This window comes from Protomyctophum bolini (genome assembly GCF_963924005.1).
Source record: "Protomyctophum bolini genome assembly, chromosome: 12".
Classification (NCBI taxonomy): domain Eukaryota; kingdom Metazoa; phylum Chordata; class Actinopteri; order Myctophiformes; family Myctophidae; genus Protomyctophum; species Protomyctophum bolini.
Genome location: NC_137873.1, coordinates 27,086,066 through 27,110,305, shown reverse-complemented (window position 1 = coordinate 27,110,305; position 24,240 = coordinate 27,086,066). Strand labels below are relative to the sequence as shown.

The window sequence follows — 24,240 nt, the reverse complement described above, 5'->3', positions numbered from 1 at the left end:
CACTCCTCTTTCACTCAATGCCCAAATAAGTTGGATTGAAAAGCCATAAGTTCTTATATCCAGCCAGTTTGTTTCCAAGCAAGATGACATCATTATACGATAATGAGATGATGCCACAAGTCGCCTTTGGCACAGTGACCAAATGTCTTTGCAGCTCTGTCTGAACCTGATGAACCTTGGCTCCATTCCAGATTGCCATTTACTGTACAACCTACTGTACTATCTGTGTGCTGTAATTGCTTTTAAAACTAGCAATTTCTTCTCTTTTTTTTTTACGATCGTTGTATTGCCCTTATGACTTGTTTGGCAATTTTATTATAGCACATTCCGGGTGGGTAAACATGCTGAATCAACAATTCCTTTGTGGCGTTTATTCTGTGTACGCGTTCATGATGTCTATGAGATAGGGGGCTGTATTTTGTGTGTCTTAAGTACCAGGTCTTATTACTTAACTTAAGACCTGGAGGTGTGATCAATGCCATTTGGCTATTCTGAGTGGCCAAAGAGCATTGACCACGCCTCCAGGTCTTAAGTTAAGTAATAAGACCTGGTACTTAAGACACGCAAAATACAGCCCAGGGGGTCTAAGGGGCAGCAGTGGCTCAGGAGGTAGATCGCCTGCCTGGGAACCGGTGGACTGTCCTTGAACAAGACACTGAACCCCTAATTGCTCCCAATGAGCAGGTTGGTGCCTTGCATGGTTTGCTGTGTGACTGGGTGAATGTAATGCACATTGTAAACCACCTTGAATAAAAGGCACTATAATAAATGCACCATTAATAATATTTAAAAAAAGATAGATCCTCCGTTCAACTCAACTTTATTGTCACATCACAGGTCTAAAGAAGTGGGATAAATTGTTTGTCGTACATGAAAGGTGGAAAGGTCTCAACCGACTGGGCAACTAGGCTGCTGAGCCAGTGTGCCGCGGGTTCGACTCCTGATCCTGTCGGCCTTTGCCACACGTGTCTTCACCCCCATCTCTCTCCCCATTTCCTCAGACTACTTTCATCCTATCAATAAAGGCAGAAAAATAAAAATAAAGGTGGAAAGAGATAGAGAAAGACAGAAACAAAAGTATAATAGGGTTTAAATGGCTAGGGTGCTGTGTTTTTCCCCTTCATGGTGGAGAGTTTAGATATCAAACATATGAAAGCTGGAATGCTTTATTGTTGCTTGCCTATTCATCGCATCATCTCCATTATGATAAGTAGAAAGGCATTGAATGGACGTGGTATATAATGTATGTGGAACTCCATATGAACCTTGTGTTTCTCTGAGCTGTAAAGAGAACTGGCTCTGACCCCATTCATCTCCCTGTGCTCAGAACTCTGTCACAGACGATGCGAGGATGTGACTGTCTCACATACATTATGTAATTCATTCATGGATGACCAGGATCTAAGAAAAGAAAAGATCTGTCTGTCTGTCTGTATAAATGCAATATTTACCTATCCCATAACCATTATGACTGACCTAAAAATACAAGTGAGCACAATTATACCCCCCCACCCACCTTTCTCTGTAAATATATCAGGACAACAGTGCACAGGCACTGGTTACGTTTAGGATTTGAAGAGCTTAACCCAGGCTGAGGCTGATTCCCCAAAAAACAGAACGCCAACCACCATCAAAATATGTTGTTTCAGGGCCCCAGAAGCAAACATTAGAGGATTAGATGTTTGATATTAAAAAAATTGCACAAATGTTGATTCTTTTTCTAAAATAGCAGATCTACAAGCTTATATAGCACAGCACAAGGTGACGTGCTATGAGCTTGTATATCTGCTATTTCTTTGAATAGTTAAAGTATAAAATGAATGGTTACGGCTGCCTATCGAGAGACCCTTAAATTGCTTCCGACAGTTGTGACGAGAAACGAACACGCTTTATAATAACACATTTCCTCAGGTAAATGTCCACAAAAGGCCACAGGCTCAATCGTAGGGAAATTAGTTTTGAGCATGTGGGAAAGGAGATAAGGTTTCAAAGTGCCTGCTTCATTCTGTGTCTATACGTAACAGCAGCACTCTATTAATAGTAGCTCCGACTAGCGAGGATGGCACAGCCAATTCATCAGCCTGTCCCTTACTCAGTCCACACTCCTACCAACTGCTACTTAATGACCACTGATGGAAATAGACATTTGGAAACTCACTGGAAGAGCTATAAGGGCATGGAGGAGGTTGAGACAAACAGACATAAGAGATATATAGAAATACCGGTATAGAGATAAGAGGATGGATATGGATATGTGGTGGTAGTGATGAATGCTCAATCAATATGAGACATTTCACCATGAGGCATGAAGATCAAAATGAGAAGGCGACGTCTACTGGTGACACTTGGTATTACACACTTCACCAGTTGACAATTCATAAAATATGCATGCAGGTCCATAATCCATGCACCCCGTTTCATCATCGAAAACAGAAATTGTTGAAATGAACAAGGATTTTAAAGCATGAAAAATTAAATAATTTAATGTATCCAGGACGTCCAAAAAAAAGAGCTTCTGACGAATGTTCCGGGTCAGTGGTTATAATGGTGGGGCCAGTGATCTTGAAAATCCACTGGCCCGGAATTTCCCTTAATGTCTACCCCAGGGACGTGTTTGTTTGTCGTGTGTTCTTGACTTCTCTTTGGTCCAAAACCGACCCGAGAAACCACTATGCGAGTTCACTTTGAGTTTAAAAGAAAAAGGTTAATTCTTGATTCTTGACAGAATCTTGATTTATTTGTCGACGTCTCAGTTCGCAATAGGAGCGTCCCTCTTCAAACGACGGATCATCGATATATTCATCGATATATTCATTCTATGCGTGGCCGCAGTAGAGACAAGCGAGTTCTGTGCACGTTACCTTTCTGTTCTCTGTGTCCGATAGGACATGCTCCTGCCTGCGGGTGTCAGCCAGGCGTGGTCTCTGGAGGAGGTGACTGCAGTGAGTAGTTCAGAGGGACGTCCAGACCCACCACTGGCCCTACTATGCTCAGCCATGTCACCACGTAGTTCACCCGTCTGAAAAACAAAACAACTCACACCATTAAGACCCAAGGCCGATTCTACAGCTTTTCTCACACTTTCAAGATTCTTCAAAACTGTTCAAAAACAGCAGACGTACAAGCTCGCAGCGTGGCACGACACGCTCAAATTGAAGCTGATAAATGGCTTCTCTGTTCTGATTGGATGAAGACCCAGAATAACCCCGGAGGGTCACCACAGGCGGGACGGTCTGTTGACCAGCTTAACATTTAGACTTTCATCTTCCTCAGAGTGAAACAGCAATGATTACCGGTACTCAGAATTAGAAATTCAACCCTTTAATAATACTGATCAGTACGGGTGCAAAAGAAAGATGGGAGACCAACCTCTGTTCAAGCAGAGCTGCCTGCATCACCGGCCTCATGAACTCCTCCGTTCGACACGGGTGGAGGACGAAGAAGGACTGGCCCAGAAATGGATGCTCCTATCAGGAAGAACAATCACACTCTTTAGCCGACTGGTAACGTACGCGCCTCAGGATTCATAGGTTCCGGTTCGCCTCCTGGCCGTGACTACACTCTTTCACAGCGAAAGTTTTTAACTCAAATCTTTGCTTCTGGGGGTCCCTGGACCAACATATTTTGAGACATGGGTCGGCAGCCAAACACACACATAATTGTTGGGGTCCTTGAGATGAAAATGTTTGAACACCACTGATATAGAACATATAGAAACGTTATTCAGAAAACTGTTAGGATTTAGAATACATTATTTTGTAGAATCAGGTCCTCAGGTCTTGACTAAAAGTACAAAAGAAAAAAGAAAAAGAAAAAGAAAAAGAAAAAGAAAAAGAAAAAGAAAAAGAAAAAGAAAAAGAAAAAGAAAAAGAAAAAGAAAAAGAAAAAGAAAAAGAAAATAAAGAGTCTTCTCAGACACCTTTCTTTTTTTAATATATATATTTTTATCCCACGATTTTGTAACCCATTTTTCACCCCTGTGTCAATCATCTAATGTGATCCTGGGCTCTACACACCCTCCGCCAACCTGGGGAGAGCAACGGACTTAACTCATGCTTCCTTCATGCTTGAGTGTCCAAGTTGCTCCTTTACACTTGACAGGGGGGAGTTTCCCTGGTTGGACGTAGCGCGTGGAAGGAACACGTTATTCCAACCAGTTCCTTTCCCCTCCATCAGGCGCCCCGGCTGGCCAGGGGGAGGCAGTTTAGAGACCAGGATTACTACATGTTTTTGTGAGGGTACCTACCCTAGGGACACCTTTCAGACTACTAATCAAACAATTCCCGAGTGTGGCACGGCTGCAGCTCACCGCTCCTTGGCTGCGGCTCACTGCTCCAAGAGATGGGTCAAATGCAGAGAACAAATTTCACTGCGGTAACGTGTGTGACAAATCGTATGACTTTGACTTTTGACCCCCCAGGAGTAATTGAAGGGTCCCCCGGCTAAATGATTGGTAACTCTTGAGTGTATTTGGTTTATAGTACACTCTTAGAGTTAAACTGGGGATCCCTGAAATTAAAAAGCTTGAGAATCAATGTTGTAACTTGTAAATGAAAGGAGAAGTACAGTAGTAAACAGTAACAGATGAGAAGAGATGAGACGTACCTGTTGTGTGATGGTGTTCAGCGGGCTGTGCTGCACTCTGAGTCTGTAGCTGGGATGAACAGATCTCCACACCTCCTCCAGAGAGAGACTCTTACCACCTGACAGCAAACACAACACATTAGGGGATCAACGGTTAATCGTGAGTTTGTAGATGTTCTATTTTCACACTTGACAAAGTATAAAATAACGCTTACCGGTAAGTGGTTAATTGATTCATATTTAATCAATATAAAAATGCGCGCACGCATATACAGTACACACACAGTTACACACAAACACGTGCACATGCACTCACGCGCACGCATGCATACAAACATGCACACAACTGACCCAGAGTGGAGACTCTAAAATAGAGAACAGGTGTGCTGTAGCTGCAGGAGTAAAGGACGTGATATTCATATTGAAGCACTGTGCTGCAGTGTTGCGCTAGCACACACACACCATCATCATCCTCATCATCATCTCTGGTGTCAACTGCATCATCTGATGAGACTGAAGAAGAAAAACACATCTGTGGAGAGAGAGAGGGAGAGAGAGATAAATCTCTCTGCAATAAATCTACAACCACAGATGCACAGATGGTGGAAGCATTAAAACCGGGGAAGCATCTGTGATATTTTAGATTTTATCTATCCATCTACCGGTATCTATGATCTATCTAGTATCTATATACAGGTATATAGCGAAATATGTTTTTTCAGAAAGCTCTTAGGATTTAGAAGAAGTGGTTTAGAACAGGGGTTCCCAAACTTTTTTGGACCAGGTACCCCTTTTGGGGTAGATATTTTTCCAGGTACCCTCTCATCCTCGCAACACGGATAACAATATATTTACAACCACAAGCAGTGTTTCCTGCAGGAAAAAGCTTTGGCATGGTGCTGGGCACAGGCCGCAATTTTGATTAATTAATTAATTAATTAATTAGATTCATTAATTAATAAGATTAATACATTAAGATTAATTTGTATTATTGCTCTTGTATTGCTATTGGAGACACTGGGGGGACACTGGGCAGGCACTGAGGAGGCACTGGGGAGGCACTCAGGGGCACACTGGGGAGGCACTGGGAAGGCACTCGGGAGGCACACTGGGGAGGCACTCAGGGGCACACTGAAAAGTTTGGGAACCACTGCTTTAAACACTTTAGCACTTTATGAACATGAACAAAATGTAGACGTCTAAATGTAGACGTCTACATTTAGCTTTAAACACTTTAGCACTTTATGAACATGAACAAAATGTAGACGTCTAAATGTAGACGTCTACATTTAGCTTTAAACACTTTAGCACTTTATGAACATGAACAAAATGTAGACGTCTAAATGTAGACGTCTAAATGTAGACGTCTAAATGTAGACGTCTTCTCTTATGGGGGTCCCTGGCATATCTTTTCAAATGGGGGTCCACGGGCTAAGTAGTGTCAATTTGGGGGTCCTTGACATGAAAAAGTTTGGGAACCACTGCTTTAAACACTTTAGCACTTTATGAACATGAACAAAATGTAGACGTCTAAATGTAGACGTCTAAATGTAGACGTCTACATTTAGCTTTAAACACTATAGATGGGTTTAAAACAAAATAGATGGGTCCCCCCTGGAACTCCCTCAGGTACCCCTGGGGGTCCCCGGACCCCACTTTGGGAACCACTGGTTTAGAACAGTGGTTCCCAAAGTGGGGTCCGGGGACCCCACTGCTTCATAAAGCAGTGGTTCCCAAACTTTTCAGTGTGCCCCTGAGTGCCTCCCCAGTGTGCCTCCCCAGTGTGCCCCTGAGTGCCTCCCCAGTGCCTCCTCAGTGCCTGCCCAGTGTCCCCCCAGTGTCTCCAATAGCAATACAAGAGCAATAATACAAATTAATCTTAATGTATTAATCTTATTAATTAATGAATCTAATTAATTAATTAATTAATTAATTAATTAATCAAAATTGCGGCCTGTGCCCAGCACCATGCCAAAGCTTTTTCCTGCAGGAAACACTGCTTGTGGTTGTAAATATATTGTTATCCGTGTTGCGAGGATGAGAGGGTACCTGGAAAAATATCTACCCCAAAAGGGGTACCTGGTCCAAAAAAGTTTGGGAACCCCTGGTTTAGAAGATCTACAAGGTCACAGCGTGTCACTTTGTGCTGTGCTGAAAGCTTGTACATCTGCTATTTTCGAACTTAAAAAACAAAATCCTTGAAAATGTTGTATTATTTAATATATATATATATATATATTTTACACAAATCTTCTCTTCTAGGAAGAAGACGAAACAATTCCAGATGGGGGTTTGAGAGGCATTTGTACAATTCACCTCAGGTCTTAATCTCATACGAATTTGCATGTAAAAAAAAGTCTGACTGGATGATTGACTATCCGATCACTCAAGATTTCTTTTTTTTTCTCATGGTTTCTCTACTCTGCTGGTGTCCCACCTGTTCTTTCAGGTCCCCCTCTGTCCGTCTGTCTGTCCCTGGGTCTTCTTCCTCTGTCCGTCTGTCTGTCTCCGGGTCTCCTTCAGGGCTGGACTGCATGAAGACTGTTCTCGTCGTGGTCTTCCTCATGTAGCCTTCTGCGGAGCCCTGTGCCACAGGACAGGACAGTTAGTGACATCATTCACACATCTTCTCCTTAGCCTGCGGACCCCCCATTTGAAAAGATATTCCAGGGACCCTCATAAGAGAAGATTTTTACACAGTGATTCTCAACACATTTTATTTCAAGGACCCCCAGTTTGACATGCATATTAGTCTACAGACCCCCATTTAATGGCATTTCTATCTTGGACCCCCAATTTATATTGTAAAATCAATGTTAATTTAACTCTGAGAGTCCACCTGTCCCCACACCCAGACTGTCAGAGTGCTCACCTCCACATGTTCCCACACCCAGACTGTCAGAGTGCTCACCTTCACCTGTTCCCACACCCAGACTGTCAGAGTGCTCACCTCCACCTGTTCCCACACCCAGACTGTCAGAGTGCTCACCTCCACCTGTTCCCACACCCAGCCGTCTCCCAGACTGTCAGAGAGCTGCAGGAAGAGCTGGCAGCATCGCATGAATGCCTCCTCATCCAGAACACTGCTGTTCATCTCTGATGACATGACTGACAGGAGGCAGAAAGGTTAACTGTCAATCTGTCAATCACCCACCCGGGATGTCCATGTTGTGGATACAATGTAGTGAGTTCGCAATTAGAATGAGTCCATAATTAAATATAATTTGCCAAATGTCTGATTGTTCATTTTATGGAGGGTTTGTTTGTGTACAAGACCTAGCCTTGGAACATTGACTGTCATGAACATCATGAGAGTCATGTGAACCATGGCTATACAAGGCCATTCATTCATTGTCATATGGATGCTGTGTCCTGGCTGTCAGTCAGACACATTCATTGTCATATGGAATGATGCTGTGTCCTGGCTGTCTGTCATTGTCAGACACAACAAACATCTCTCTGAGTCTCTACGTTTGCCACTGCATGACTGCACAGTGCACACACAATCCGTGTGGAAACGTGGCGACGGTGGAGGAACCACCAGAGAACGAAATATATTTCAATGTTCATTTATTTGCTGCAGTGTGGTACTTACTTACTGCGGAGAGGAGCGATTTTGAACGACTGAGAGATATTCGTTACTTATGGCAGGCAATTTTGTTTCTTTTCCGGGTTACCGAGGAGTGTTGAAGAAGGAGAGGTCGACGTTGTACGCATGGTTGTATAGCACGTCACTCGATCGGGGTAGATAAGTATTAAGTAGGCCTAGTATTAATTAACTCACTGACTCTATTAGACAAATATTCCTAATTCAAGGATGCTAGAGACTATAGTTTCCTACTTGTCTCACCCTGGTCTGCTTCATTATTTTTCTATTATTTATTTTTATTTCTATTATTTTGTTATTGTATGTAGTATTTACTAGCACAGTTCTGCGGAACCGTCCCAGGCCCAGATAGTGTATCTCCAATGTATTCCATCTAGTGTGTGTTCTTTTGTGCATGGATTGTCTATGCTTCTGGGGTCTTGTGTGACATCTCCTTCTTTAATATACTCCTGGGCTGGGTGACAACGTCACAGCAGTTTTTTGTTTGTTTTGTTAAACAAACCAGATCATCTTGTTCTTAGTAGTAAAAATAATAATATCAAAAATAATTCTATACGTAGCCTATGTATTATTATAGCAAGGAATGTATAAGCACATATCTTATACAAATAGTATACCTGGTACCAAAACCTGAATATATTTTAGTATGCTGTATCCCCCAACAACCACTAGATGGAAGCAAATACATTATTTGTGGGCTTCTTCTAGGCAACAGGCTCTTTCACACTTTGAACCCTTAGGCCTTTCAGTCTTAAAGCATGTAGTGTGGTACGAGGCGTCAAAAAAACAGCTCCCGTAGGATTTTTGTGCTAAAATTGTTTTTTTTGCAGATCTTGGTTCTATAGAGTCCAAACTATGAGAAAATGATGGGGTTCAAATTTTCCCGACCCCCACCCCGTTTCTGGGGGGGTCATCTATTTGGGACCTCCCAGAACAGTATGCCAGCCAGTTAATGTCCGATTTTCATAATATTAGAATTGTTTTGTATGTTTTAAAACATTCTGAGTTGATTTCTTAAACTTTTAAAGTGGTCAGAAGAATCTTTTTTGACTTTTGGTAGGGGTGTTTCCTCACCTGGGACCTCCCGTACTGACCCCTGGGCCTATTCCAGTTCTCATTACATTCCTCGCTCTGCTCCTGCTCCAGAATATTGTCAAATTAGATCATAAATGAAGCATAAAAGTATTTGTAGCTGGGCTCTGATATAAAAAAAATGTTAGTAGCCAATACGAGGGGTCTTCCACAGGGGGCCCATGACCCCTAGGGGGTCCTCAGAGTTACTATACAGGGGCCCACCAAATCATTGTGGGATAGGAACTTTTTTTCTTTTTTTACATTAAACCACTTGAACCATACCATCCCTTTTCCAAGGAGAACTTTAGCCAACAATAGCTGATCTACAAGGTTGTAGTTTGAGCTTGTAGATCAGCTATTTTCAAAGTAAGGTGCCTCAGACCCAAGTGTAGCAAATATTGCTGCTAAATAAAGATCAGCCAACATCAGCCAGGCTGCTGCTGTCTTTCTCTTTTCTCTTTCTGTTGTCGGTCAGGTGACTGGGAGGGCTACTTGTCATCCTTAGAGGAACTCATCAAGTATTTCTTTGCTCGTGATCTCCTTAAATATGCTCGACTATCTTGCCCAAATGAACGCTCTTGAACGCTCTTGAACAGGATGACCCAGAAACATGGAACGCACTGAAGTCAGGTGAATTTGTGGTGGCAACTGGCAAAGTCAGAGATACCGTTCACTCATCTCTTCACAGATCAAGCCCTTGAGCAGGAAATCAAGAAGCTAAAGGGACATGGTGGGATGGTTGGACTCAGTAGAGATGAAGCAGCTCTGGACCGACTAGTCACTACCACACCTCATCTTTCTGGTCTAGTGAATCAGTACCTCAACAGCTTCCCAAAAGCTTCCAGGTCTTCAAGGAAAGAACATTATCAGCTCTCAGGAGAGATTGCATTGTGGTCAAGAGAAAATGCTCTCAAGCAATGTAAATTGATTGAGTTGCACTGTGGAGGCAATCTGTTCAAAGAGAACACACCATTGAAGAGTCTGGTTTCATCAGCGCTTGTGTCAGATGGGGCAAGAAATGACATTCTTCCTGGGCCTACACAATTTTCCTGGGCTTACACAATTTTTCTGGTGCTGACTGGGGAGGAAACTTAGTTGGAATCTCCAAGAAGACATGGGTCAATGCCTACTTGAGGCTTGATGATGATGATGATCCTGCCATTAATTGCTTCAAGGACCTTGGAATGGGTTCCATTCCTCCTGAGCTTGTTAACGGCAAGCTTCCATCACCATTGGAGTCATTGGAGCATTTTGCATGCCGTGTTTATAGTCCAAAAGGTCCAACAACCTTGCCATTACTCAGATAGGAACTATTCCGGTCAAAGAACTTGGAGGGTGAGATGCTACCTCCAACTCGTGCTGCACTGCTACCACATATCCTCTGTGCCAACTACGTCACAATGCGGGATAAGTCATTCATACCTGCCAAATTGCCCTGAGCTTCCACCAATCGAACATAATGGATGGAATTCAGATAGTGGAGGGTATGTTCCAGTCAGGTGTCTTGCCCTCCCTGCTCCAAAAGCAATACTTGAGCTCATCAAATGTGGTTGCAAAGCAGGTTGCAAGGGACGGTGCAGCTGCTCAAACAATAACCTGCCTTGCACTCCTCTCTGCAAATGCTATGGTGGAGACTGTGTCAACACTATTAGGGAGGACATTCAAGATGATGATGACGAAGATGAATAGATCCTGCAAATAATGTATTGTAGGCATAATTGACCATGGGCTCTTTAAGAGGATAGGTGTGTGTGTGTGTGTGTGTGTGTGTGTGTGTGTGTGTGTGTGTGTGTGTGTGTGTGTGTGTGTGTGTGTGTTGTGTTGTTAGTGTGAGTGCAGTGTGTGAAATACAAAATAATTCTGCATGCCCAAAGTGAGAAGTTGCAATACCTTTATTCCCTGCAGTAACATCTGTCAACAATAATGGTAGAATACTAATAAACTATTAAGTACTTTACATAAACGCAAGATATTCTAATACGAAATACTTGCAAATCTGTATATATGGGTGCAAGAATAGGGGAAAAACTAGTCCCGGCCCCCTGTGGAAGACCCCTGGTATTAACTACTACTCATTTTTGTAATCAGTGCCCAGCTACAAAAGCTTTTAATGCTTTAAGTATTATCTAATTTGACATTGTTCTGGAACAGGAGCAGAGCGAGGAATGTAATGAGTACTGAGATGAGTCCGGGGGGTCCCGGTGAAGAAAGACCCCAACCTAAAGTCAGAAAAGATAATTCTGGCTACTTTCAAAGTGTAATAAATCAACTCAGAATATTTAAAACCCTATAAAACAACCCTAATATTATGAAAATCGGACATTAATTGTCTGGCGTACTATTATGGGAGGTCCCAAAATATATGACCCCCCCAAATAAGGGGTGGGGGTCGGGAAAATTTGAACCCCATCATTTTCTGACAGTTTGGTCCCTATGAAAGCCAAAAAAGCAAAAAAAGCACTTTTAGCAAAAAAAATCCTACGGAAATACACCTCGTACCACACTAATAGGGGAAAAACTGGTCCCGGACCCCCTGTGGAAGACCCCTGGTATTAGCTACCATTCATTTTTGTAATCAGTGACCAGCTACAAAAAAATGTAATGCTTAAATTATTATCTAATTTGACATTGTTCTGGAACAGGAGCAGAGCGAGGAATGTAATGTGTAATGAGTACTGAGATGAGTCCGGGGGTCCCGGGTGAAGAAAGACCCCAACCAAAAGTCAGAAAATATTATTCTGGCTACTTTCAAAGTGTAAGAAATCAACTCAGAATATGAAAAAACCTATAAAACAACACTAATATTATGAAAATCGGACATTCATTGTCTGGCGTACTATTATGGGAGGTCCCAAAATATATGACCCCCCAAAAAAGGGGTCGGGGTCGGGAAAATTTGAACCCCATCATTTTCAGACTTTTTGGTCCCTATGAAAGCCAAAAAAGCAAAAAAATCACTTTTAGCAAAAAAATCCTACGGAAATACGCCTCGTACCACACTAATGGGTGTTCTAGGCAGGAGTAAGGAAGGTCTCATAGTACTTTCACAGTTCATGAGTTCAAGTTCATTGTTCTTTAATTCTGAGCATCAATAAATTATATGGATAATGACCAGTGTTTTTTAAATAGTCTTTAGCACAGAATAGATGGGAATTTATATAAATTACGCTAACATAGTATATATCAGATTGTCCATCTGGTTGCATGCTTGGCTGAAACCAAATTTCAAGCTTTTATTTTCGTTCGAGTAATAGTACAACTCTAATAGTATTACTTATAATAATGTAATTAAAGATAACTTCATTCAGATTTATTTATTTTTATTTCATTTTGCAGATTTCTTTTTCTTCTTTTTTTTTAGATTTTCATTGGTGGGCCAGTCATAATGGTCCCGCGGGCCTGATGTGGCCCGCGGGCCTGAGGTTGAGTATCACTGTTTTAGGCCAATAAAAAAGACTATACCAAATTTTGCACTTTAAACAAAAGAAGCCTGTTGGCTGCCGGACTATGAAGTCTTCAGCTGGTCCTTGTACCTCTTCTTCGGCCCCCCTGCCAGGTGCCGGCCATGATGTAACTGGCCATACAGCAATCTGTGGGGAAGTCGGTCTTGAGGCATTCGGATCACATGTCCAAGCCAGCACAGTTGGTGCTGGGTGATAGTAGCCGCCATACTTCGGCAGTTTGTTTTCGCCATCATCTCAGTATGAGGCCGCGGCGTACACTATCATGTCAGGTGAGGCCCAGGATGTGCTGTGGGCTGCATCCAATATGGAAGCTCTCCAGGGTCTTGTTGTGACATCGGCATTATGTGGTCCATGCCCCACACACACACACACACACACACACACACACACACACACGGCCCATGCTTGCACTGCTTTGCTTGGTGTTGCTTTGACAGCTAGAGAGCTTAGCAAATAATGATTTTTATGGACCATTGGTCCCCTTTCTTTATCAGTAGCCAAGCTGTCCTCTTAGCCTACTCTTGGTATATGATGTCCATCTTATGTTTCCAAATTACCAGTTATGACCTGCTTCATCAACCATCACATTATAAGGGCAAGTAAATTTGAATTCGTTTAACTTCAGATGCGGTTTCTTTAGTGCCACCAACGAAGTGCTGCTGGCCCACAATGGCAGTTGAGGAAGTTTGGAATAGGACTGGCCCTGTATGCCAAGTCATGTTAATTTCCTTACATGGGAAGGCAGATTTCCTGATTGGAATTAGATAGAAGAATCAGAAATACAAGAGAGACTGAAGCTTAGCTTAAACTAAAGCAGATAACATAGTACTGTACAAGCAATGGAATGGATTCAATCTCATAACAAACATCTCAATTCGCTATGTCTACATGATGTGGGAACGAGACACCTTTTTTTCTTTACCATTTTCTTTTTTACACTTTATCTTCCAATGGCCATTGGGTGCTGCTGAATTGGCTGATAAACTTTGCTGTAGATCAATGCAAATAATGTCAAGACTTCATTGGCAAAAGATGGCAAAACAAGCCATTTATTGAAAGAATGCAAAAAGAAAAAAGTAAAGAAAGAAAAGAAACGTGAATACGGTTTTTAATCGAGCAAATTGTAACAGTTTCCACAGTCAACACGAAAAGTCCTCAGAACGATTCTGCCCCGGGATTTGTTCAGAGGCAGAGAAAACAAAGTTTTTTTTGTTGTTGTTCATACTCTTGAAACACGTAAACCTTCCAAAAATAAAATAAAATCGAACACTTTGTTTTCAAAAATCATACATATAATATATATACATTTTCTTCTTACAGCATTTACACAGTTAAAACAAAACAAAGTACCACAGAAGAACTCATCTGCCCTCAAAAAAATAAAATAAAATAAAAACATGTAGAAAAGCCAAGCATGATGAAGATGCAGCTGGAAAGACATCACCATTAATGCTGAGAGAGTGAAGCAGTGGGGTCTCCCTGACATGGGAGCAGGGGTGTACCCAAATCAGGTACTCCATGATAACAGAAGGTATGTCTTTATTTTGTGGGAGGAGGGGTGGGGGACTGTACCATGCTTCTACAGCCTGGGGGTGGGGGTCAAGGTTTAGAAGTCAACTTCAATTCGCTTTCAATTCAGGAACAGTTCAAACAGCAAATATGCCATGAGAACATCTGCCAAAACTATGCATGTGAAATGCATTTTCTTTGTTATTTCCGGACTTGTCTGAACTGAAAGCGACCTGAGCCCAGTCTTGATTTTTGCTGTGACACACACAGAGACGAGAGAAGAGCTAAAGCACAGAACAGACAGACACATGGACACTTGGTGGATGCATGACTGAGGCGCTGCATTCACACTAAAATATGGCTTCAGGCCTTGAGATATGTCACCACCTTGTACAGACAGAGGAAGGAGACCAGAAGAGGAAGAGTTATTTGACGGTGGGTGCCATGGTGCCGCACAAGCCCCAACTAATTCAACTATTTAGCGGCAACTCGCTTTCAAAGAATATGTGAAAGGAAAGAAAATACTTGGACTTCAACAAAACAGGCACTGACTGACCAACGAGGAAATGGAGAGACAGCCATAGACAGAGAAAGAGTGAGAGCTGCTGCGTGAAGTAAAATCGGAGGGAACCTGCAAGACCGTCCCTTCTTGAAAAAAACAACAGTGTTCTTCAACTTGCTGCTGGTACTAGCCGTGTGTTTGGGAAATAAAACAAACTGTGAGAGAGCGTCCATTGTGCGTTTTTGTCAGTATTTTCATTCACATTTGACCTCCTCTATGGAACTGCAACCACATATTATATACCAGGTAACAATGATGTTCCTGAACCGGTGTCATCTGGTATAATTTGGAATGACCTACTTTCTGGGTCGTGGGCTGTTCGTTGAAAAACACTGCTTTGGAAACCATAAAGGCCATGACACACAGATTGTTTTGCTCAAATCTGGATGGGAAATTTCAGCAAAGACTATAACCATGGTTATGTCTGCATATAGGACGTAGAATCCACTATCAATGAACAGGCCATACCCGTTTGTTCAACTTCTCATTACATGAATTGAGGATATATCGAGTTGCGAATGCTTAGGGCTTTGCTGATGGCTGCTTAAGAGATCTTTCACACTACTGGTATCATTGTTAGCATCACATACAAATACTAATCCTTTTCACAAAATGTCTCAGGGAAACAATTCTATGGAGCCCATGTTGGTTGATAATCCTTATCTCTGTTGAAAGCAATGTACGTACTGTAGCTATTTAAGCTTCTAAACATGACCCTACAATGTGTGACCTTCTCTGATGGACTCTCGGCTACAGTAGCTGCTGTAATGTGTGAGGGAGAGATTGAGTCAACAAGTGACAAAGTGACTATGCAATAGGCATGTGTTTGGGAGCAGCTGAGCATGAGTGTGTGAGCAATGAGCATGTGTATGTATCTGTGTGTATGTGTGTTAATTCGACACAACACCATAACAACACCATAACAATGTCCCCTTCTCCTTCCTCTGTCAACCCAAACCAGTGCCTGGTTATAGCATTTGCAGACTCTGGCTGAACATGTCAAAACTGTTCTCAACATTTTGCACGTCAACGTTAGTCATTGTCATCATTTCCACCGTCGTTGCCATTTGCGCGTCCAGGTAGCTCATCACCCCCCCCCCCCCCCCCCCCCCAATTAATATATAGCAACTATATATTCTTTCTAGAAACCAAATCTGATTTTCTGTTCATACAGTCAAGTTCCTTAAAAGTCACTCAGTGTGCCAGCATTGCTGATTGTCCAAAGATAATTGTGTGTTTTGACAAAACGGGCTGAGCTCGGTGTCAACTTGTGCGTGTCATGGGATCTTTCTCCAAGCTTTTGAGCGTGGCAGGCCATTTAAAATGACACATTGCCTTGTTCACCTTGTAAAAAGCAATTCAATGCAATGAAATGCATCTTGTTCTTTGTTGTTCAAATGTGTCGATCATATAGTAAGTGCTTTTGTGGCGTCATACTGTCAAATTTTGTGTTAAATGGGTTGCTAGTTGGGCTTTGTACTTAAGTCCCATATCCTTCTGTTTTTGTCTATCTCAAATAAAGAGAGTCCATTTGTTTGTCCAACGGGCCCATTTGTTCTTAAAAAAATAAAGAAAAGGAAACAAAGAAAATGTGTTTTTCATTACTGTGTATGACTGTCCGTTATAGATACAGGGATGTCCTCATGTCTGCCTGTCTGTTTAGAAACATGCTTTTCCATGTGTCCATCATATTTGAAGTAAACCATATACAATCTTTGTGTCCATGTCCATGTGACTGTCAGTTACAGTTAGAGTAGTAGACATGTTGGTGTCTATCTATCTCTGTTACTGTCTAAACGTGGGAAGTTTCTGTTCTGTCTGGCTGTCTATGCTGCTGTAGTAAGACAATGCAATACCCGGTCTCCCTTTCATTTTGTTCCCAACAAATAAGAGACTTTCCCATCCAATCCGTCTGTCCAATTTTAGTCTCAAGTCTTCCTCATCTGTCTGTCCCACCAGCCATCCAAACGTAGAAACCTTTCCAGCAGTTTTTCCGGTCCATTCAAGTTGCCGAACCCTACCCCTTACACGTGGGAGACCTTCTGCGTCTCCCTGGCCTGCTTGATGCTGTACAGCCACTTGATGACCCTGGCGTTGCGCTCCACGGCCGAGATCCCGTAGGGCACGCGCTCTCCAGCCTCCTCCTCCTCGTCATCGCCCTCGTCCCCGTCCGACAGGCCCTCGTTGGAAGAGTGCCTCTCCGACCGATCACAGTCCGACGAGATCATGGACGCCGAACGGAAGTTGAGGCTGACGATGTCCGAGTTGGCCCGCGCGAAGCTCTCGGGGCCGACTGCCTCCAGCTCCTCGGGGTCCAGCCCGCAGTAGTTGAAGAAGCGCTCCACGTCGGCGCCCGCCCGTGCGTACCGGTCCGACAGGTCCGATTTGGAGCGGTGCAGGGAAGGCCGCCGGGTCACGGACGAGCCCAGCTCGAGCTCCAAGTTCGGGTCGTTCAGCGAGGGGTCCCCGCGCTCGCAGGGCAGCGACTGAGGGGTGTCGTTGTCGCAGGGCGACTTAGGCAGGCGAGCGGCGGGCAGGGACAGGGACAGGGGAGGAGGAGGCAGGGTCGCGGGGTTGGGTTTCGGGGGAAGGGGAGGCGCGGAGGAACTGCTCGACCGGGCGACGCGGAGCGGCTTGCCGTTGCAGAGCCGCAGGAGGTCAGAGGATGAGTGGGAGGTGAGGAGCGGGGGCAGAGGAGAGAGAGAGCGCTCCTTGAAGAGTCCTCCCTCAACACCTCCTCTCTCGTCCAGCACTCTCCTGCTCAGGTTGAGGTTACAGCCCTGCAGTGGGCTGCGGCGACCCCCACCGTTGACGGGCGGGACTTTGAGCGAGTGGGAGAAGGACCGTAGCGAGTGGGAGGTGCTCGGGCTGGGGGCTTCTAGCGGTGGATCGTTGAGCGTCATGGTGGATCTGTAGGTCAACGGCATCCTAGTGGGACAGAAAAACAAACTGTAAAAATGAAGACAGCATCGTGACACTAGATGTTGTCAAATACACAAGATGCCATGTTTACGGCCACATTTAATGATGGAATTTTCTTTTTTTTTAAAGATTTGTTTCCTCTCCCCAACCCCCTCCCCCATTATCATACAACACACAGCTCTGGACGAGGCATAATTTTAACACTTTCTGTACACTCCTAATATAATCATAGTAGGATTACCTGATGATCATGTTTTAGGGGGAAAAATCACGGCACTTTAAGGCCACATTTAGTGATGGAATTTTGAGTCACTTAACAAAATAACAGTACCGGTAGTAATAATGTTACAATTATTCCAATTAATTGTCATCCCAAATCATTACCGTGATGGTGTCCAGCTCCTGGCCCCGCCTCCTGATGACCGCATCAGCACGGCACTCTTGGTCCCACCCCCCAGCCCGTCAGACCCCGCCCCTGAGGGGGAGGAGGAATTAAGGAGGTTTTTCAGGATCTCCAGGTTTAAATTCTCTCGTTTGCTGCCGGCGCCACTTGTCGTGGCGCACGTGTCCGACTTTGCGTTATTATTGGACGCTTTGAACGACGTCCCACCTCCATTTCCTCCTCCTCCAATCCCAGAGCCCCTCTTAGCGAGGAGGGCAGGGGGCTTGGCCAGGACAGGGGGCTTGATTGGCTCCTGTTTGGCATTGATGACCTCGTGGCTCTTGACATACTTGGCCTTGTCGGCTTCCAGTCTCTCCACCGCACTGAGGCGCTTTGGGTTGGTCTCAACCTACAGTAGAATACAATCAGTGTTCATTTTGACAGCAAATTCTGATTTAGTCTTAGTCTTTTTAATAAAACACCATTTAGTTTTAGTCCTATTTAGACTTTAGTGAAGAATAAGATCTATGATTATTCCTTCATATTGACATTATCATAAGTACTTCCACCTCTAATTTTGTGACAATTTACAGTCATTTACAAAATGAAAAACACTTCTATTAGAACCGTTTCTGTCAAGCTTACAGTTGTAAAACAGAGGAGTTCAATCTTAATTGTTAATAAAATACGATCTTAGAATTCCAAACGTCCACACTTCAAAGAGTGGAATGGTAGCACTCACAACCTTATATGCTCAACAGCCGAATGTGTTTATATCGCTGATGTCGGATTGAAACCTCATAAATTATGTACAAAACCGTTACTTTTCAGGATTCAAATGAAACAAAGCAAAAATAGCAGACCCGAGGTTCAAAATGTGTTGCGATGAGACATGTTTTGAGTTTGTGGATTTGCAATTTCTCAAATATGTAATTTGAATCCTGAAATATGCAGGTTTCTGCCCGACAGTAACAGTATGGAAAAAAAACTAGGGATGCACAGATGTATCGGCCACATAAGGGTATCAGCCCTAGTGATGCACAGATGTATCGGCCACATAAGGGTATCAGCCCTAGTGATGCACAGATGTATCGGCCACATAAGGGTATCAGCCCTAGTGATGCACAGATGTATCGGCCACATAAGGGTATCAGCCCTAGTGATGCACAGATGTATCGGCCACATAAGGGTATCAGCCCTAGTGATGCACAGATGTATCGGCCACATAAGGGTATCAGCCCTAGTGATGCACAGATGTATCGGCCACATAAGGGTATCAGCCCTAGTGATGCACAGATGTATCGGCCACATAAGGGTATCAGCCCTAGTGATGCACAGATGTATCGGCCACATAAGGGTATCAGCCCTAGTGATGCACAGATGTATCGGCCACATAAGGGTATCAGCCCATATTTGCCGTTATCGGTCAATATCGGTATCGGCAAATAAAACTGACATTAACCGATGTTTATCTGTTGTTGATAAGCATACATTTTGCGTTGGATATGTTGGTGTGTTGGTTAGTTGTAGCCTACCAAGCTGTAGATTCTGAACATGTATTGAAAATGTATTTGTTTCCCTGGCACAAAGGGGGTAAATAAAAACAGCAAACTAAATAAACAGTAGAGGCAGCCAATCATGCCTCTACCCCCTAATAAATCGATATCAGTAATCGGCTAAATTGTAATTTTAAACATCGGTATGGGCCAAGAATGTCCAATCGGTGCATCCCTAAAAGCAACAACAACAACAACAAGGATAATGCGGCTTCATCACGCACCCAGGGGACAGCGCCCGCACTGCCCACCTGTCTCCTGAAGTACTCTGGGCCCTTGTTGAGGATGCGGAGCGGCACCGCAGAGCTGTAGGGCGCGGCCGGGCCCGGGGCCTTGCTATCTGCCAGGGCTGGAGCCTGCAGTGTCTCCGTCGGCATGGCAACAAGGCGGCTGGGGGGGGCGGCCGTGGTGGCAGCGGGCGTCGTGGGAGGCTCGACGGAGGGCGGGGGCGCCGGGAGACCCCCAAAACATGAAGACACAAAAGGGGGGGGGGGAAGGTGGAGAGAGGAGGGTGGAGAGGAGGGGTGTCTATGAAGAGCCGAGCCCTCCTGCGCTCCACATGGCTGTGCTTGTGGGAGGAGGGACCCAGACAGCTGGAACCAGAGAGTATTTAAGTGCCGGCTCCTGCCTTGGTCACGCACGCTGCGCTGTGTGCGCGTGAGTCTGTGTGTATGTGTGCGTGTGCGTGTAGCCTGCTCCGTGACAGTATCCGTGTGTAAAAATAAGCATCACCTTGTAGCTCAGACACACCCTTGGTAACAGCGGAGACTTTGCACTCATCGGATGAATGTCTCGTATTAATGCAGTATGGTACCACAAGTAAGTACTGTACCAAATATCAAAGTAGCAAACAATACTTTCTATTAATTTAACGAGTGTGTGTGTGTGTGTGTGTGTGTGTGTGTGTGTGTGCGTGCGTGCGTGTGTGTGTGTGTGTGTGTGTGTGTGTGTGTGCGTGCGTGTGTGTGTGTGTGTGTGTGTCACATTAAATACTATTGTGCTATTGCTGCCGTGTCAATACTATTTATTACAGACAAGTGAAACTTGTTTAGTTTATCACAGTTTCTATTAACCAAACAAAGCTTTGGCCTTTACTAGTCGTTAGCTAAAAGACGTGAGGTGGTGGGATGTGTGTAGGGGACAGTTTGGCCCCGCGGAAGGAAATAATATCCAAGTAAGAAGTGAGTGCAGGAGAAAGATTAGAGGAAAGAGAGAGAAAGGAGAGGGAGAGGAGAGGAGAGAGTGATGATCGCACTTCGGCTCAGCGGTGCGGATCAGTGCCTCCACAGGGCCGACACAGCAGCAAAGGATGATGGGAAATATCTGCCCTCCTCCCCCCTGTCTCTCCCTTCAGCCAGACAGCCGGCCTGGAGAAAACCAAAACGAAGAAGACAGAACCAACGAATAGGATTAGAGCTTTGCGATGACATCACATACTTAGCAACAGTGGCAGAAACAGCTGGAGGCTGTGACACACGCACACAAACACACAAACACACACACACACACACACACACACACACACACACACACACACACACACACACACACACACTAATATACATGATAGGACACATGTATACAGACGCATGCACACGTGCACACATACATCACATCAACAAACACACACACACACACTAGAGTACAAATTATCACAGGACACACACACACACACACACACACACACACACACACACACACAAATGCTTACGGCCTGAACGCACGCACAATAAAAGATAGAATACAAATTATGAATGGCTAGCCTGATTTTAGTGTTCAGCTATTTCACTCAGGAGATCATAGGATTGTGTATATTTGTAACAAAACATTAACTTAATGTAACAAAATGTAAGCTAGTTTTGTCGATGACTCCATTTGAAATGATGGCTCGTTCATGGGGAACAGAGAAGCCTTTTAAAAGCTTTAGATGAGGACACACCCCCTATAGGTTGAGTTCAAGGCTTTCACAGTTGAGCTTGAGAATGCTGAGTCACCATTTGGAGCCTTGACACCGATAGTGGTGGGACTATGAATTATAAAATCACTGAACGATGGCAGCAGCAGCAACACTGTACAATGAGATCAGAAATGCACGAATGCACGCAAAAAAGGCTCAGCAGTGGTCCAGTTGCAGTGAGGAATGGTTCATAAATCACACAGCTAGCTGTGTTTTGGGGCCATGGTTTAGTACTTGCTTCTGCAGTATAGATAAATAATGCTATTGTTTATGTGAGTTTGCTTTTAGTGTAGCTGGTCATATTTTTTAGAGGAGGGTTGTGGGATAATAGATAGATTTTCATGTTACTCTACTTTATTCCATTTATTCCTACAGTAGGGTCGAAAAGTAACCCATGAATAAACAATGCAATAAAGAGGAGACTGACAGAATGAATTAATAATTAATTAATAATTCATCATGCCAATAAAGCTTGTTGAATTGACACAGAAGAGACAGAGGGACTGCAAGTGAGAGAAAATAGTGAAAGACAAAGAAAACAGAGACCAGTCTCTTGGCTTATGGACGAGGACATGAAAGGTTTTAAAAATCATGCATCTCATCCAGGCTGTATAGCAGGGAAACAAATCACAACTCCACATGTTAACTTTAGTTTAGCTCATATATTTTCTGACAGGATTCTCAAGGTGAATCTATAGTCACCGAAAAGATAAGCTAGTAATGTTTGCCTTCATTTATGCTTCGTTTACCATCAGGATTCATTAATTTGCAGATTCACCCTACATCGTAATTACCTGATCAACTATTGTATTACTGTCTTCACTGTCTTGTCTTTATACATTTTGATGGATTGGAAATCAAGTCGTAGTGTTTGTTCTGGTTTTATCCTCTTAGCAGTATTTGTAATGACCTGTACCTTCCTTGAACTGTACCCATTCTGCAATCTGTTAATAAAAAATTCAGTGTCTCCTGTGGTGGGCAGATTCAGTAGGTGCCTGGCAGATTTAGTTGCCTTTGCCTCCCTATAGCGAGGCGCCGCATGCTGCTTCACTGGAAAACTTCTAGCCCCCCTGCCACGACATCCTGGCTAAAAGACCCGTCATCCTTTATCCATCTAGAAAAAATTACATTCTCACTTAGAGGCTCATTAAATAGTCTAGAACCTGGGACCCTTTTCTTTTATATATTAATTATTTGACTGCAATTGATTAATGACTACACGTTTCTTTCTTAATCATTTTTTGTAAGTCTTGTTTATTATTTTAGATATTTTTTTCTACAAGTCTATTCTCCCCTCAGGGCTAGCAGGTGGATGGGTGGGTATACGTTAATGTTGGTTTTGTTATTAAAATAAATCAATCAATCAATCAATCAAAAACTGTCTCAGCATGATATTGTTCTAAGTTCAAATATTCAACTAACTACTATTTTTAGCAGATTAATTCTCATTCTGTCCTGGTCCTGTTTCTGCTCAAACAGCCTCTGCGAGGGCGAGGGGGTTGTTTTTTTGCTGCTAGATTAATCACAGCTTTCCCACCCCTCAGGTCTAGAGTCAACAACAGTAGCTAAATGACCTAATTTGGTTTAAAATTGGAATGTAGTTTTAATTAAAACGTTGTACTGTGTGTGTAGGGGGCTCCCGCATGCTTCCACCAGTCAATTTGCTGACTATGGCTACAACAGTTAGGCTTTAATTCCATCTGAGGATCTGTTGTAAGTCATCTCTCCTCTCTGCCCTCGGGTTCCTGTCTTTCTTCGCTGTTCTGTCTCAATAACTCAAGTAATGTTCTCTTTTTTTCTTGCAAGAGGCTTATACAGAAAGTCTGGAGGACAATGTTTGTATTGAGACTTAATACTCACAAGCTGAAACTGTAGAGGATGATATTTCTACTGAAGCTTACTCAAAAGTTGAAACTCTGAAGGAGTCAATAGTTGAATTGAGGCTTAAGGTCTTTACACACCATGAGTGTTTATTGCATGCAATGAATTAGCTTTAATTCAAATTGTTTCTATCCTGAGTACATCCACACAGAATGCAAATATTAAATATGTGATGCTTTCTCGACATATTCTGAGAAATGAAGCGTAATCAAATAAAGTTTCACCAAGTAGTTTCGAAACTTTGGCGGATGATCTTTATATTGAGGTTTACTAACAGACTGAATTAGAAGGATAATCGTCATTCTGCCATGCCCAACAATTAGGCCAAGAATTCAGCTGTTATGGTTCAGCAAGCAGGCACACTTACCTCATTAAAATGAGCAAGCACTTTGTTGCACTACTGTGTTGCTCGATGTAACTGATTTGTATTTAAGTAGACCTATAAATTAGACCACAGTTGCTGAAATCTATACACTAACTGTGCAGTGTGTAGTTTAGTAATCAATATAAGCCTACTCTTTTGTTTTGTGTGTGAAAGGGTACAGCTATTGTTTTGGTTGTTGATTTTCAGGTGTGAAAATTACATTTGACCTTGGCGTTCAGGCTCTGGTACATATTCCTTACAGCTCAGCATAATTCATAGATGAGAGCAGGGATATATATGATCAGTCACAAACCTTTAACCTCCCTCAGGGGGAAACAGAACCGGGAAGCTACAACAGATTGAAGATTCACAAGGGTT

The 24,240-nt window shown here is 43.3% G+C and overlaps 2 protein-coding genes across 4 annotated transcripts; both read right to left on the bottom strand.

Annotated features, from left to right (window-relative positions):
- Window positions 1–886: 886 nt before the first annotated feature.
- atg10 (ATG10 autophagy related 10 homolog) lies at window positions 887–8,239 on the bottom strand. The gene is made up of 8 exons (XM_080778057.1): window positions 8,180–8,239; window positions 7,574–7,692; window positions 7,022–7,168; window positions 4,936–5,116; window positions 4,606–4,703; window positions 3,370–3,467; window positions 2,862–3,019; window positions 887–1,013 (listed from the first exon to the last, which is right to left on the bottom strand). The coding sequence occupies exons 2-7, from the start codon at window positions 7,688–7,690 to the stop codon at window positions 2,908–2,910; spliced, it is 753 nt and encodes a 250-aa protein (XP_080634183.1). The 5' UTR covers window positions 7,691–7,692; window positions 8,180–8,239; the 3' UTR covers window positions 887–1,013; window positions 2,862–2,907.
- Window positions 8,240–13,756: 5,517 nt separating this feature from the next.
- On the bottom strand, window positions 13,757–20,382 carry fam110b (family with sequence similarity 110 member B). 3 transcript variants are annotated; one of them, XM_080777345.1, is made up of 4 exons: window positions 19,885–20,174; window positions 18,333–18,513; window positions 18,107–18,197; window positions 13,757–17,728 (listed from the first exon to the last, which is right to left on the bottom strand). In XM_080777345.1, the coding sequence occupies exons 1-4, from the start codon at window positions 20,035–20,037 to the stop codon at window positions 16,825–16,827; spliced, it is 1,329 nt and encodes a 442-aa protein (XP_080633471.1). In that variant the 5' UTR covers window positions 20,038–20,174; the 3' UTR covers window positions 13,757–16,824. The 3 variants fall into 3 exon arrangements, with proteins under 3 accessions (XP_080633471.1, XP_080633472.1, XP_080633473.1); XM_080777346.1 differs by having other exon boundaries at window positions 18,107–18,513; window positions 19,885–20,382; XM_080777347.1 differs by having other exon boundaries at window positions 18,107–18,513; window positions 19,912–20,382.
- Window positions 20,383–24,240: the final 3,858 nt, after the last annotated feature.